General features: G+C 60.5%; 1 protein-coding gene across 11 annotated transcripts in view; it reads right to left on the reverse strand.

Moving 5' to 3' along the window:
* Positions 1 to 2: 2 nt before the first annotated feature.
* Positions 3 to 14,501, reverse strand: part of CACNA1C (calcium voltage-gated channel subunit alpha1 C) — a 557,739-nt gene continuing 543,240 nt past the window's right edge. For all 11 annotated transcript variants that reach the window (XM_036865102.1, XM_036865108.1, XM_036865106.1 and 8 more), the window contains 7 exons: positions 14,120 to 14,254; positions 12,094 to 12,452; positions 10,022 to 10,150; positions 8,164 to 8,270; positions 7,576 to 7,679; positions 5,852 to 6,181; positions 3 to 4,864 (listed from right to left, as the gene is read on the reverse strand). In XM_036865102.1, the coding sequence (XP_036720997.1) occupies positions 4,562 to 4,864; positions 5,852 to 6,181; positions 7,576 to 7,679; positions 8,164 to 8,270; positions 10,022 to 10,150; positions 12,094 to 12,452; positions 14,120 to 14,254 (1,467 nt within the window). In that variant the 3' untranslated portion in view covers positions 3 to 4,561. The remainder of the gene's footprint in view (positions 4,865 to 5,851; positions 6,182 to 7,575; positions 7,680 to 8,163; positions 8,271 to 10,021; positions 10,151 to 12,093; positions 12,453 to 14,119; positions 14,255 to 14,501) is intronic.

A 14,501-nucleotide genomic window follows, 5' to 3' on the forward strand; every position in this document is an offset into this window, starting at 1 on the left:
GGTGTGCGCGCGTGCGGGGTGCAGGTCTCTCCCCAGCGATGCGGAAACACATTTACCTGGTGGCTTGCTGCCTGGCCTCACAAAGCAGGGTTTCGTTGGAAACAAAAATAAATAAATAAATAAAGTTAAAACCAGAAATGGCTTCACGAAGAAACTACGTCAGAATCTGCTCACAGGCCCCCTCTCACTGAACCGGGGGAAGAGGGCAAACGGGGGGCTGGGGAAAGGGAGGGAGGCCCACGCTGCTGCGGGCGCAGCTGCCAGGAGAGCTGGGCGCTGGCTTCCTGCGGTGACCTCGGGGTATCCCCCCAGCCTGCCTGTCGCCCCACTGGAGCCCGTGGCCCACACGCGGGAGGAGTGTCCGCAGAGAGGGGGACAGGGCGGCAGACACCCCAAACGGCCAGAGACAATGGTTTGGCTGGGAAAACAGCACCAGAGCAGTTTTATTTTTCTCTTCTTCTACGGTCGATCTTGAGGCCTCAGCCCCTCCGCTGTCCTGGCCACGGCGGGCAGGCACACCGGACACTTCCTTCCACAAAACGGGAGCAGACACAGGGGTTCAAAACATGCCCCCTTTTGCCCCAGTTTCCCTTCGGTTCAGTGCTGGCACTTTCCGCAGACCAGAGCCTGGTCTTGAAAAAAACAGACCTGGCCTGGGCTCTGGTTCGACTGACCAGCGGCTTAGAGGGTCGACACCAGGTCGCCCTGCCCTTGGCCTCTTGGACAGCGACACACCCGTCCTTCCAGATCTCGCTGGGTGTGGAGATGCCACTCCCGTCCTCAGCAATGCCTGTGACGATGGTCTGACGAGGCTGCAGGCCTCAACCACCCGGCCTCCTCCCTGTGATGGTCTAAGTTCCGTTCTGTTTCTTGGCCTGTGGGGTGGGGGGCACATACTATCAACTGGCTCCTGGAAAGCAGCCCTCACCCCCTCGACAACCTCCAAGCTCCTCCCTTTCAGGGGCTCTCCTTCCTCAGAAAGACATTACATTGCCCTTGGAGGGTGTGGTGCCCTCAGCTAACTGATGGGGAGACGGTGTGGCGGGAGGACGGCTGGGAGGAAGTGATGGGCAGCTCAGGACGAGGCCCTGGAGCTCGGAAGCCATGGCATGGAGGAGGATAAAGACGGGTAAGGCAGAGCCTCGGGTCCCAGTCAGACTGAGAAGATGAGGGAAGAGACGGGACGAAGAGCCTCTGAAGCAAAGCAGAGAAAAATTCACGGATCAAGCCAAAATCTGGGGGAAATGTCTGCATTTTAACCCAAGACCAAAAAGAACCTTGTAGGAGGCGGGGGGGAAGGAAACAGCTGGGAATCAAGCCAAGCACATGAGTAACTGTGAGATTAAGGTGGAAACAAGAGGCCGGCCCATCAGGGGACAAACACAAACCAGCTTCACCAAACTCTGAGCCTAAACTCCTCAACTCCTTCAGGTCCTTGGCCGTCACGGCTTTTCTCCTGCCGCTCAAGGGTTTCAGAAGACACAGTGGTTCTGCTTTCCAAGGTCATGGGAAGATTCTGTTTTGGGTGCAGAGGTGGAGACCACGCTACGGATGAGGCTCGGGAGGATGGGAGTCGCGTGTCCGTCCCACCCTAGCTGGTCCTGAGCTCTGGCCCAGGAAGACCCCTCCCTGGATGGGTCTTCCCGACAGAGACAGAGCTGACGGCAAAGGAGAAGCACGCCTGCAGTGTGCGCGGTGATGGGGGGGGGGAATGCACTTGGCGGAGCCCTGGGAGTAGCTGGCATAAGCCCAGCACGAGCCGGTCGCTGAGACAGACCGGCTGACACAGACGAAAAGCCCAAAAGGAAAACAGGAGACAGCACGAGAAGGCCGAGTGTGTGCCGGCGTGTGTGAGGTCAGCTAAGAGTCCACAGTTCTGTCCAGGGGCCAAATGTACAGCGAGAGCTAGCTATCAACCCCAAAGGGCCCCGCTCTCCATCAGAACTAAAATCCTAGCGGCCGCGGCACACATTTAGGGAAACGGGACGACGGACCTGAATGTAACTCCTGCAAGACCTCGATGGCACCAAGAAGGAGCCCAGAGACTGGCAGGGCTGGGCTTGGAGACACAGGGAGCAGGCCTTGCGTGTGTCCACCCGGGGGCGTGCGCATCGGTCCTCCACAGGAAAACTCATCTTCGCGGAGCAGCGGGCACTGCCCGGCTCTGACTTTAAGTTGCTCACGGAAGTCAGCGCCAAGAAGGGCTGAGCGAGCCCGGGGCTGGAAGAGACTCAACGGGGAAGGTCTGGATGACCGGTTGGGTCCTGCTTCCCCCGAGTCGGTCACTGTTGGAACCTGTTTGAAGGATGTAGCACCCGGGTGATGTCCAGGTGGATGCAGGGCAGAGAGACGCCCCCGCAATGCCTCCGGCCCTGCCCTCACCACGAGTTCCCCGCGTGCCGCCCGCCCCCGGCCTCGTCCCTCCGTAGCTGCCGTACCGCGAGGGGTGGGCTGGAGGAGATCCTGCTCCAGACTGAGTGAAAGGTGGAGAAGCGAGCAGGACGGACTTGGCTTTGGACGGACAGGATGTCACCTGCTGCCTGGCTCCGGTCCCTGCTGTCCGGCTGAGGACCCCTCCCCTCCACCCTCCCGGTCAGCGGGCGCTTCCCTAAGGGACGCTTGTGCCAGGGCGGGGGGTGGTGAAGGGTAAGGTCAGCCACCTTTCCCGGGGGGGACCCGGTGATGAAAGAGGCTGCTCAGGGCGCCTCACGGCCCCTCACGGTGCAGGGCTCTCCCCGGAGAAATTCCAACTCTGAAAACCAGGGCAGAGCAGACAGAGTGACGCTGGGAAAAGACGGGTCCTGGTCTCTCAAAGCAAGATACGGATGCACCTATTACCCCGTCTGGGGAAAATTGAGGGAAACGGAAGAGAACACAAGATATGCAAAACAGTGAAGCCCAAGCCTGCGTCGGGACCCACACGGGTAGTGCCGGCACTTGTCACACAAATGACAAGAAAAGCTGTCCCCTTTTTCCCCAGCCACATGTAGAAAAGCACTTAAGAGCTCAAAGGTGAAGCTTGTCACACTCCAAATACAAAATGATTTACTTACATGCAGCAAATATACAAGAAGTGAATCCAAAAACAAACTTAATTCATTATATTCGCTTGGCACAATTGCAATTCAGTTTTAAAAAAATATTTGTAAAATACTGAGACTGACCTGAATTCAAGTATAACGGTCTCTTCAGCAGAAACACCATCAATGCAGTAAAACATTACACGGAACAAATCGAAGCAAAACGCCTTCTGAGTTTCTCCCTTAAATTTCTGTGTGGTTTTTTTAAACACAGTTTTAATGCCAACACAACTCACAACTGTATTTTTAAAATGAATATTATTGCATTGTTTTTGCATATCTTGTGGGACAGAAAATGCAGAGTTACTGATTCCCGTTTCAGAAGCAGAGACAGTGGTTTGCTTTTGCTTTCAAACGGCCCCAGATTCAGAGCTCCCCACCCTTAAGCCCCAAGGGGAACTGCGGGCGGACTGGCGGCCCGGGCGCGCGTGGCTGCAGACTCAGCCCATACCCGCACACACACAACCCACCGTACACACGGCACACACACTCGCAGAGACCTCGTGCTGCTTCCTCTCTCGGGCACACGCTACTACACACGTTTGTGCAAGACCCTACCAAGTGCATTGCTGATCACCTTTAAATTATGAAACCAAACAGAAGAAATCTTGTCGCTACCTCAGGAAATGATAGCAAACTATTGGGCATACACAACGGCTGGTCAAACTCTCCCACGGCGGCTCTATCGGATCCTCCGTAGAAAAGGAAACCACGACCGTTAAATAATACAACAAAACTGAACCCGATTTACATTTGCAAAAGTGAAACCGGTAAGGTGGGTGGCTGCAAAACTCTGTAAACACCCTTCTCCCTCCCCTCCCCCTGGGAAAACAGAAGTATAAAAAAACGAAACCCCCCAAATGAAAACTGCAACATGCGGTGAAGAAAAATGTCAAACCCCCAAACAGAAGAGCGCTGGACAGACGCTCAGCACCACCGGTCTTGTCCCGGCGGGCGCGCCCCTCCCCCGGCGCCGACGGAGTGGCGTGGCTGTGACCATGGCCGGGTGGGAAGGGGGTCCAGACACGGGTGGCGCAGGGGGCGGTGGCCAGCCTTGGCTTGGAGCTGCAGCGCCCCCCCCCCTTCCCAGGGCCCGGCCGGGGCCTCCTTCCTTCCGTGAAGGCACAGGGCCCTGGCTCTATGGCGACAGTGAGGCTCATACAGAATATGTGCAAAATGAGTTCTTGACAAGCAGAGTTGAAAGACACCCGTTTGGCGTAGGGTCCTTTGGGCGAGGGCTGAGGGAGCCGAGGCGGCCGCGGGGGCCCCCTCCCTGGTGCCCGTGCCCTCCCCCCACCGCTCCCCGCCGGACTCGGACCGCGGCTGCTTCTCTCCCGGCCGCCGACTCGGTCTTGTCCCTACGAAATGAATGAAGACGCTGTTCCGGTTAACTCCAGGTCACGAGAACAGTGAGGCACTTCTGAAACGGACCCATTAGGAACATGGAGACAAATAAAAACCCGGCATCTCCGGCCCGGCTGCTACAGGCTGCTGGCGAAGGCCCTGCTGTCCCGGGGCTCCTCTCCGCCCTGGCGGGGCTCGGGGCTGGGCGCCCAGGCCGCGTCCTCCGCGCCCCCCTCTCGGTCTGGCCCCGGGTCCCTGCAGTTTGCACACGGGAGCAGGGTGCCGTTGGGGCTCTGCCGGGCGCCCCCGCTAAGGATGTTGTCGGCCGCGCTCTCCATCTCCTCGATGGTCATGTCGCAGGCGTCGGCCAGCTCCTGGGTGGTGGCCTCGAGGAACTTGGGATCCTGAGCAAACTGCCCCAGTCCTTCTGAGATCAAGACCTGGGGGAGAGGGGGCCGGGACGGCGTTACTCCCGAGCCCGGCTCTTCCCTTCGGGGCCGGCCCAGGGGCTTCCGACTGGTCACTGCGGGAGGAGAGTGTGTGTACGCGCGTGCGTGTACTCGTGTGTGTGCGCGCATCATGTGAGTACACGTGTGTGTGCGCGCACCCGGCAGGAGTGGGACGGAGCGCCCCTGCGGGCACTAGGGGCGTGCGGGCCGGAGGAGAGATGGCGGGGCGGGGGCACCGTCATCAAACGCAGGCAACCTGGGTGCACGGAGGCCACGGGGGCCCTGGTCCTTCCCTCCCACCCACCCGGCGCCCCAGGACGCCCACGTGACTCTTTCCAGGAAACCTTCTGTCTCCTCTGGTGACACCTGGCCCAGTGCCGCTGGCTGCTTTTATGGGGGTGAGGATCCCGGGGAGGATGCGTGTGTGCGTGTGTGTGTGTGCACGAGCACGCGTGCATGTGCAGGACACACCCGGCCCCTGCCCACTCTGTCCCGAAGCGTCTGCCCCCTTCCTGGTGGCCTCGGGGAGCAGTAAGTGAGCCTGGAATACACCGCCCCTCCCCCGCCCGCTCCCCACCTGCCTCGCCCGCTCCTCCCGCCCCACGTGCCCCCACGCCCCCCCCCGCCTGCTCCCCCCCTGCCTCGCGCGCTCCTCCCGCCCCACGTGCCCCCACGCCCCCCCCCGCCCGCTCCCCACCTGCCTCGCGCGCTCCTCCCGCCCCACGTGCCCCCACGCCCCCCCCCCGCCTGCTCCCCCCCTGCCTCGCGCGCTCCTCCCGCCCCACGTGCCCCCACGGCCCCCCCACGGCTCCCCTGCTCCCCGGCCAGTGTGACCGCCCTTCCTCGGCCGGGCTAGGCGCTCACGCGGACTTGAGACCTGACTGAGGGTCTTTCTGGCCAGGAGACTTGACACCCCCCAGGGCCCCTCCACTCTGCCCGTGGGGCCCCTGCCCGGCCCGCGTGGCTCGGCCTACTCACCGCCTCCACCAGGCTGCTGGCGCTGCCGTGGAAGGGCCGGCCCCGGGGCCCCGCCGGGCTGGGCACAGTGAGGGACACGGGCCGGGCCCTCCGGATGCCGCCGCCGGCCCCGCAGGGCGTGGGCTCCCCGGCCCAGGGGCCGCAGTGGACGGATGGGAAGCTGCTGGTGAGCTTGTCGCTGGACTCGGCCCCCTCCAGCCGCAGTGTGGGCACAGGCCGCGGGGGCCAGGCCGGGCCTGGCGTGGCAGGGGGCGTGGCATGCGGCGGGGGGAGGGCGCCAGGGGGATGGCTTCTCTGCAGGAGGGGGCTCAGGCCCGCCACCGCCAGCGCCTGTGGACACGACACGAGAGTGCGGGTCAGGGGGCCTCAGCTGTGTCCCACTGCCTGGCGCTCGCACCCTCTCGGTCAGGCATCCGGACCTGGGGCCGGTCTCAACCGCCCTAAATAGACTCTGTGACCATCAGTCTGCGGGGATCTTTCTCCTCTAACCTCAGAAAGCCAAGGGCCAGGGGGATCCAGGTCACCTACTCTCTAGCCCTGGCCCCGTCCCCCGTGAGCCACGGATCCTCTCCACCTGCTCTGACATGATGGGTCCAAGGAAGCAACACTGCCTGGTGGGGAGGCTCAGCCCGAGGGGCAGAGAGGGGGGGAACGTGGGCGCAAGGGTCAGAGGGCAGCTCAGAAGCATAAGGGGAGGCTGTAAATCGAGGGAGGTTTTCCTTCCAGCACGATAAGCAGAGACAGGTGAAATCAGCTTCTAGAAATCTCTCAGAGAAGCACACGTGGCATCCCGCAGCCTGCTGGCCTCCCTGCCCACTGCTCTCGAGGGCCCCCAGTCTGGGGTCCTGGGTCCCTGGGGATCTGAGGGAAGTGTAAGGCTCTGCTCGACATTCCAGAAAGCCCTGTGGAGACCACGCGTATTCGTGCGACGGCACACAGGCTGAGCAAAATCGTGTATTTCCTTGAGCAGAAATACCATCGCTCTGGCAGAGCCGCGCTGGCTGTCTTATGCCAACTGTAAGCTTTGATTGGCACTGAGTGCCTTTGGGGATAAAAAAGTCATTTAAAGCAAAGGCCCGTGGTAAGGGAGTATGTAATCACAGAGGTAAGAAGGTGGGGAGAGTCTAGTTCAGACCGTAATTGTTTAGCTGTTGGAAATCTCCATCAGTTCCAGGGTCCTAAGAGCAGCTTGATGCTGGGGTCTTGGATTTGGCCATCTTTTGGCATCACCCAGGCCAAGAGCCGGTTCAACTACTGAATCTGCCTGGACCCGCTTTCCTGACATCACCCCTGTCCCTGAGCATGATGCTGGAACACTCTCTGGTCATTTCCATATTCCAGTGGGTGGATTTTTGTGCAGCTAAACGTCCAGGTGTCTTATGGCTCTAGGTATGACCACACCTGCCTGTCGTGTAGCCATTTCTGGGGAGGGAACATCTGGCCACTGGGAGGAGAATGCTCAGGCCAACCCGGAGCAGCTGGTCCTTCCGGCCTCCAGAGGGGCTCCTGCTCCCCAGGGACTCCCGGGTCTCCCGCCCGGGAGAGCACGGTCCTCGTGTGGCAAGAGCCCCCTCCCCAGGGGCTGTTAGGGCCAGGGGTGGGGACACAGCCGTGGTCTGGACAGGAAGGCTGATGGGCATCTGGGGGATTTGCTGCACGATCATCACGGGGTTGTCTAGCCTGCTAGGTGGTGGCCTGTGGCCTGTCCCAAAGTGGGGGGCTACCTGATGGTGAACGAGATGCAGGGGCAGGACTGTCTTCTGAGAGATGTCTCCCCCGGGATTCTTCTGTCGCTTCAGACACTCAAGGTGGAAGGAGGCCCTTCGACCTGCAGAGCAAGTGATGGGTCAGCACAGAAGATGACACGGGGGACTTCCCTGGTGGCGCAGTGGATAAGACTCTGCGGTCCCAATGCAAGGGGCCCGGGTTCGATCCCTGGTCAGGGAACTAGATCCCACATGCATGCCGCAACTAAGAGTTTGCATGCCACAACTAAGGAGTCTGCATGCTGCAACTAAGGAGCCGGCGAGCCACAACTAAGACCCGGCACAACCAAATAAATAAATAAATATTTAAAAAAAAAGAGAGAGAGAAGAAGATGACACGGCCCCGCCGGCTCACACTGAGGGAGGGACAAGGATGTCCCCTCCCCCCGCCCCTCCCTGAGATGCCACATTAGCACACGTCCAGCCCGGGTCCAGCCCAGCCGTGGGCCACTTGAGCCCCACGAGGTGACGTTCCTCAGTCACCCCTGTGTGCCTGGCCACCGTCACGGGGGAGTGGCCACCTTTAGAGAGAGGGTCTGAGGTTACCTAGGGAGGCGGAGCGCAGGAAGCCCCTCTTCGGAGAGAGACGGACGTCTCTCCTGTCCTCCTCGGGGGGCGCCAGCTGCCGATTCTCGTCGTCCTGGTAGGAGAGCCTGCAGCAGAGGACACTGGGCACTGTCACCTCCGGGCAGCCTGCTTTTTCCCTTAGTGAGGGGACCCCACTCTGTGCTCTCTAAAGGTCGCGCTCTGTGCTGTCACAGGTGTTCCCGGCCCCTTCCGCCTGTGCCCCGTGTGTCCCCCCGCACTTGTGATTCGAGGCAAGGGGACCCCCGCTGCTGAGAAAGCTGGAAACAAATTCTGGGCCTGCAGCTTCTCTCCGCGATGGCGTGCTCACAGGCGGGTGCCGTCTACCACGGCCACTCCCGGCGCGAGACCACGCTCGTGCCCCCTCGCTCTCCGGGCCTGTCCACCCTTGGTCAGCAAGAGCGCGAACATGCGGTCATCGGTGAGGGGCAGCTGCGGGCCCTTGGGGGTGTCTAGTGAGTCAACAGCTGCTGGGCCTTCTAGCGGGGACTCGGTGGCCCAGGGCACACGACAGACGTGCCCAAGGGCTGGACTCGGGTCCATGATTACCTTCCCCGAATCCGCTGCACCCGAGAGCCTCTGCTCTACCTTGGCCTGGGCTATTTCACTGAAAAAAGCCATTGTAGCCCCTAAGCTGATTTTGCAACCCCTAGTGGAGCCGTCTGCACCCCAGACGCCCGCGTGTGTTCTAAGCCCTTCGTGTCACAGACGAGGCCACCGCCTGTGCCTGGCGTGACTCCATGTACTTTGAGGACAGAGCCTGTGCTCCTGGCGTGCTGTCTGCAAGCATTTGCAGACATGCAGGGAAGGTTCTGGACAAAACCTCTCACGTGCAGCTTGGTCACCCTCCCTACTACATTTTCTTCTTATCCAGACCGTAACCACTCTTGAAGACCCAGCTTCTGGGTGACCTCGTGCCTGGTGCCTCTCTCCGACCTTGACCTTCTCTGAACGTCTGTACTCTCGCTGTTTGCACCACTCTGTGAGCAGCTACTTAGGAAATCTTTATTTTCCCCCTCTGAGATCCTCTTAGCTCCTTAACGAGCCTGTGACCTCCCTTGGTTGCCGAGGCCGGTTCGTCCACCATCTAGCAGGGGGCCTGCAAGCACCAAGCACGCACCAAGAGCCCAGACGGTGGGAACAGATGCTTTTCTTGACTTCTCGGGTATGCGGCCATGTGTTAATCTGCATCCTCTGAACAGCGAAAGCTGAAAGGGCTGGTCCTTCCTTGTGATAAAGTGTTCCTCTCAGGAAATCTTCTAACACAGGTTCAACTTTGTGAACGCAACTCACAGTCACAAATACATTTTATGGGACTTGGCAACAAATGCTTCACAAAATAATACCACCTTTGTGACTTCGAATACGCTATTTCCTATTGTCCTTTTCTATCCTATTCTATGCTATTCTGTGCTACGATTTCTCTTAAAAGTGTTGATTGTAACTGACTAAGCAAATGTCACAGCTTCCTAATGGGTCTGGATCTGCAGTTTAAAAACCCTTCTCTTAAAAAATGCCGGCTGTGATGGAAATCTCAGCTACGGCTGACAACAGCGCCCTCTGCTGGCAGCTTTATTATAGGCAGCTTCACGAATATTTAATTGTCAGTGTGTACACGTGTCAAGAAAGCCTAGGAAACAACGTTTAGCAGTTTTCCTGAAAGCATCGTGTCATGAGGAAGCGCCAAGCCAACCAGGGGACCGTGTGTATGAGGGTGGGGGGCTTCCTCTGCTTTGAAGCTGCCAGAGGAGGATTCCAGGGACCCGCCCGTCACCCCCTACCCTCCCCTTCTCGGGCAGCCTTGGAGGGCAGAGCTCACATCTCCGTGGAGATCAGGCTGGGCTCGCTGCCGTACTCGGCGTCCTCATCCGCCCTCAGGTCACAAGTCTCATCCCGAGGAGCCTCCTCCTGACACACCATGGCTATCAGGCTGTCCCGGGAGGGGCACCTAAAGTGTCCGGGGTAGAGACAAAAGTCAGCAACCGCCAGCCCCTCCCCTCCCCCCGGCAGGTGAGGCATCACACACACACACACACACACACACACACACACACACACACACACACGACCACTGATGGAGCCGAGAAGTGTTACCATAAGGGTTCCATGCGGGGAAGGGCCTCCGGGTTAGGATGCAAGGGGATGTGTGAGTTCTGACCCGGTTCAGTTACCCTCTGGGGTAAGTCATGTAGCCCACCCATGACTAGTGTCCCCACCAGTAACACCGTCTGCCTGCCCGGCTCAGGGCCGGCTGCACTATTCGGGGGGGACTAGGGCGGGGGTGGTCCCTTCCCTCTACTGCAGACAGCCGGGCCTGTGGGCATTTGTTGGGCAGCGCTCAGGACTTCCTGGTGTCATACGTGACATGCTCTTGGTTTGGTGTTGACTCCTTAGAGCAAAGCACAGAGGAGAGGCCTCACAAAGGGGTTCGTTCTTCTGAGCAGTGGGAAGTGAGCCTGGGTCCCCCTCGAACCTGAGCCCCCCTGAGCTGGAGACCCTCTGCACCCGAATGTGCCTCAGACTGAGCTGCTTCCCCTCCAGGCCCTGGTCCTCTGCTCGCTTGGTCGTGTGCTCTTCAGCTCTGGTCTCCGCCCTCCCTTTCCTGTCTGTGTCCTGCTCAGTGCCTCCCTCCACCTTTCTTCCTACAGGTCCTGAGTGCTGGGGCCCACTTTATGCTCAGACCCCCAGGGCCTCTGGGAAATATTCCAGCGTATCCTCTCAGATCTGGGTGCTGGGTCAGTGTCCAGCTTTGACCCTGGGCCTGCGAGCCACTCAGGGAGGGTCCGGGCGGATCTCTGGGGGAGGCCCTGACCGACGGTGCCCTCCCCCCAGTTGAACGACACAGCAGATGCTGAATGCTCTTGCTGGCGTGGGAGGGGCGGGATGTGGAGGAGCTTGGTGAGGCACAACGCGTGAGCTGGAGACGCAGAACGGCGCAGGCCAGCAGCTCCACCCCTGCGGGACGCCGTGTGCAGGACGTGAGGCCAGAGCTGGGGCCACCGCACTCAGCCGTGAGCTGCGACGGGCGGGACACGGCCCAGGCTGGAACCTCGGCTAACGCGGGCGTGATGAAGGGACGTGAACACCGGGAGGCTGGGAGCTGGCCTCTGGGATGAATGCAGCTCAGGACACTTGTCCAGGGATTTAGAAAAGACCACTTCTGGATCTGAGCTGGAGGGGAGGAAAGGAGGTCTGCCCCAGAAACGGGGCTGCTGGGGGCTGCTGTCCCGCTCAGAGGGGCAGCTCAGCTAAGGGTGAAGTGTTCAGATCCTCCCGGGCCTGGGAGCCCGGAGCTGCTGACATAAATGAGGCACTTCCCGAGGCCCAGAGCGTGGAAGTAGGCGCCGACCGCCCCAGCACATCACAGCAGCGGGTCCTGGGGCACCAGGGAGCAGCGGGTGGGAGGAAAGAAAGGGACAGGAGCCGGGAGACGCCGTCAGGACTGCCAGGAATGATCCCGCGTGGGGGCAGAGCAGGCAAGCGCCCAGCAAAGGGCCTCCTGCCTCCAGAATGCCCCCTCCCGGGGACGAGAAGGGCACAAAGAAGAGGGGCTGGGCCTGCCCCATCCCCTGGGGGCCCAAGGCCAGGTTTGGGCAGAGACTTGAGAAAGGCCCAGGGGACGGAGACGGTGGTGTCCCCAGGATGCAAACATCTCGGGCATCGGAGCCAGGGCCCCTCTGCTCCGGGGGAGAGAGCAGAGAAGGCCCCGTCCAGAGGCGCGCGCCACGGGACACCTGCCGGCCAGCGGGGCCACGGGGCCTCCCGAGCACGGCTGCAGGACCCGGGAGGCTGCCCTCTGGCCGCCCTCTGGCCAGCAGCGTCCACCCCAGCTGGAGAGCTGAGGGGTCAAATGCCCCTCCCCAAGCCCCTGCCGTGCACCCCCTTGCTCACCTCTTGGAGCTGAGCCTCCACGAGGCCCCCTGCACCCGGACAGCAGGGGACAAGGGGGGCCCACGGCCCTCCACAGTGCTGACGCTGATGGCACCGGGCTGGCTGGCGGGGCGGGGGCAGCGGCCCAGGGCGGTGTTGTTGGCGTTGTTGATGTTGGCGTTGGAACCCATGGACGAGTAGCTGCTGGGGGTGAAGGTGGAGTCCACCAATTTCTCGTGGGAGGGCGACTCCGCGTCGCCCTGGCTGGTGCCCGCCTTGCTGATGTGCAGAGGGCGCTGGGTGGTGAAGGTCTGGGGGAAGGTGCTCCGGCTGTCGCTGGGGTAGTAGCCCACGTGGTTGCCGAACAGGCCGCCGGCCCTCTGCAGGCGAGACGGAGGGGTGGGTGGGGGGTGGCCCGCCCACGGCCGCCTCTCCTTCTCCACCCGGAGCTCAGCCCCGCCGGGCAACACGTGGCCGAGTCTGGGGTGGAGACCCTTCACTGCAGCAGTGGGGCATGTGAGGGCCGAGGGGTGGAAAAAGGGGCCCGAAGGTTCTAGTGGGATTTAAAAAAAGGAATCCAACTGGCTCACTGAGCTAGGAACTACGTTGGCCAAACGGTTCTGAGAATAAGAAGGGCTTAGTCACTACACCAATTACGCTCTGGCCTCCTTTTCCCTGGGAGAGTCTTAGATTTCAAATCAGGAACCGGTGTTTTCCCCCGACTTCCCCCCTTGTCCCGGGCAAGTGGGCAAGTAGCTACCTGCAAGGCTGGGGGTCTCTTGGGGTCACACTGACATGCTAGTGTGTCCCCGAGGCCATTCAGTGACGGACATTTCACAGTGACAAGGAGGAGGGTGGTGAGGACGGGACAGCCTCAGGGTGATGGGCTCCTCTCACCCCCATGTTTCCACCGCCTGGGAGCCTGCTGGGGCCAGGAGGCGGGGTGAGAGGCCGTAGCGCAGTTCTGGGTGGTAGCGTCTCACTTGCTACAGGATTTTTAGCCAAATACCTTGGGGGTTCATGAAGAGAGCTGGGTGCAAGGGCCCCAGAATTCCAGCGGGCACTAGTTTTCACTGTTAAAACTGATGGCAGGGGCTTCCCTGGTGGCGCAGTGGTTAGGAATCCGCCCGCCAGTGCAGGGGACACGGGTTCAAGCCCTGGTCCGGGAATATCCCACATGCCGCGGAGCAACTAAGCCCGTGCACCATGACTACTGAGCCTGCGCTCTAGAGCCCGTGAGCCACAACTACTGAGCCCACGTGCCACAACTACTGAAGCCCGCGCGCCTAGAGCCCGTGCTCTGCAACAAGAGAAGCCACCGCAGTGAGAAGCCCATGCACTGCAACAAAGAGTAGCCCCCACTCGCCGCAACTAGAGAAAGCCCACGCGCAGCAACGAAGACCCAAGGCAGCCAAAAATAAATAAATAAATAAATTTATAAAATAGATTAAAAAATAAATTAAATTAATTTTTAAAAAATTAAAAAAAAATATATAAAACTGATGGCAGCCTCGGTATCCAGGAGGGGAGAGAGGAGGCCGGAGGGGGCTTTGGGGCATGGAGACCTCATGGCCTAAGTCAAGATCGCCACTGGCTTCCAGACCTCTGCTGCCTGATACCGCACATCTTCTGGTGTTTTCAAGAGAGGCTAGAAGTCTAGATTTTTATTTGAACGTGCCAGATTTTCCAATGTTGGCAAACAAAATAGGTCTGTGGATTCGATGTGGCCCAAAGGCCAGCACTTTGCAATGTGTAATGTAGAAACGTCTCCTAAAAAGCATTTCCTCAGGAAAACGGCTCCCTCCCACCTTCTCCAAGGGCCAGTGATGCTCTGTGAGCTGCCGGTCCCGGAGCCCCGGCTTGAGAAGGACCAGGCTTGGATGAGGTGGAGGGATGGGAGAGGGCTGGGGGGAGGGGCTGGGGGCAGGGAGCTGGGGTTCTGCTGAAGACTCAGGGCTTCCTCCCTGGACTCAGGACGCCAGCCCACCCTTCTGCTCCAAACCCAGCTTTACGGAGGCTGAAGACCGCGGCCAGGGCACCCCCCTACCCTGAAGATGTCATCTTCCGAGGCGGCGGACACAGCCTCCTTCATGGCCTTGTCCAGCTCCTCTTCGGCGGTCAGGTCCCCGGAGATGGCCCGGCGGATCTCGGGCCCGAGGTCATGCAGGGTGCGCAGACCAGCCTGGAGCCCAGGGGAACAATGCGTGAGGGCCCTGGTGCCCCAGCTGCCACCCACCCGCCCCTGTGCTTCTCCCCGCAGCAGGCCAGCCTCCGGAGGTCCACGGGGGATGAAGGCACATTGGGAGGGGCTGTTTCGGGGGCATCAGCAGACCCCCCGGCCAACTCCCCGAGCTCTGAGGGCTGCAAGGCCACAGGAGGGGAGGGTCACCCCTGCAGCATCCACCTTGGGGAAGGCTCAGGGCCCTCAG

Source organism: Balaenoptera musculus, chromosome 10 (genome assembly GCF_009873245.2).
Source record: "Balaenoptera musculus isolate JJ_BM4_2016_0621 chromosome 10, mBalMus1.pri.v3, whole genome shotgun sequence".
In the NCBI taxonomy this organism is placed as follows: Eukaryota; Metazoa; Chordata; class Mammalia; order Artiodactyla; family Balaenopteridae; genus Balaenoptera; species Balaenoptera musculus.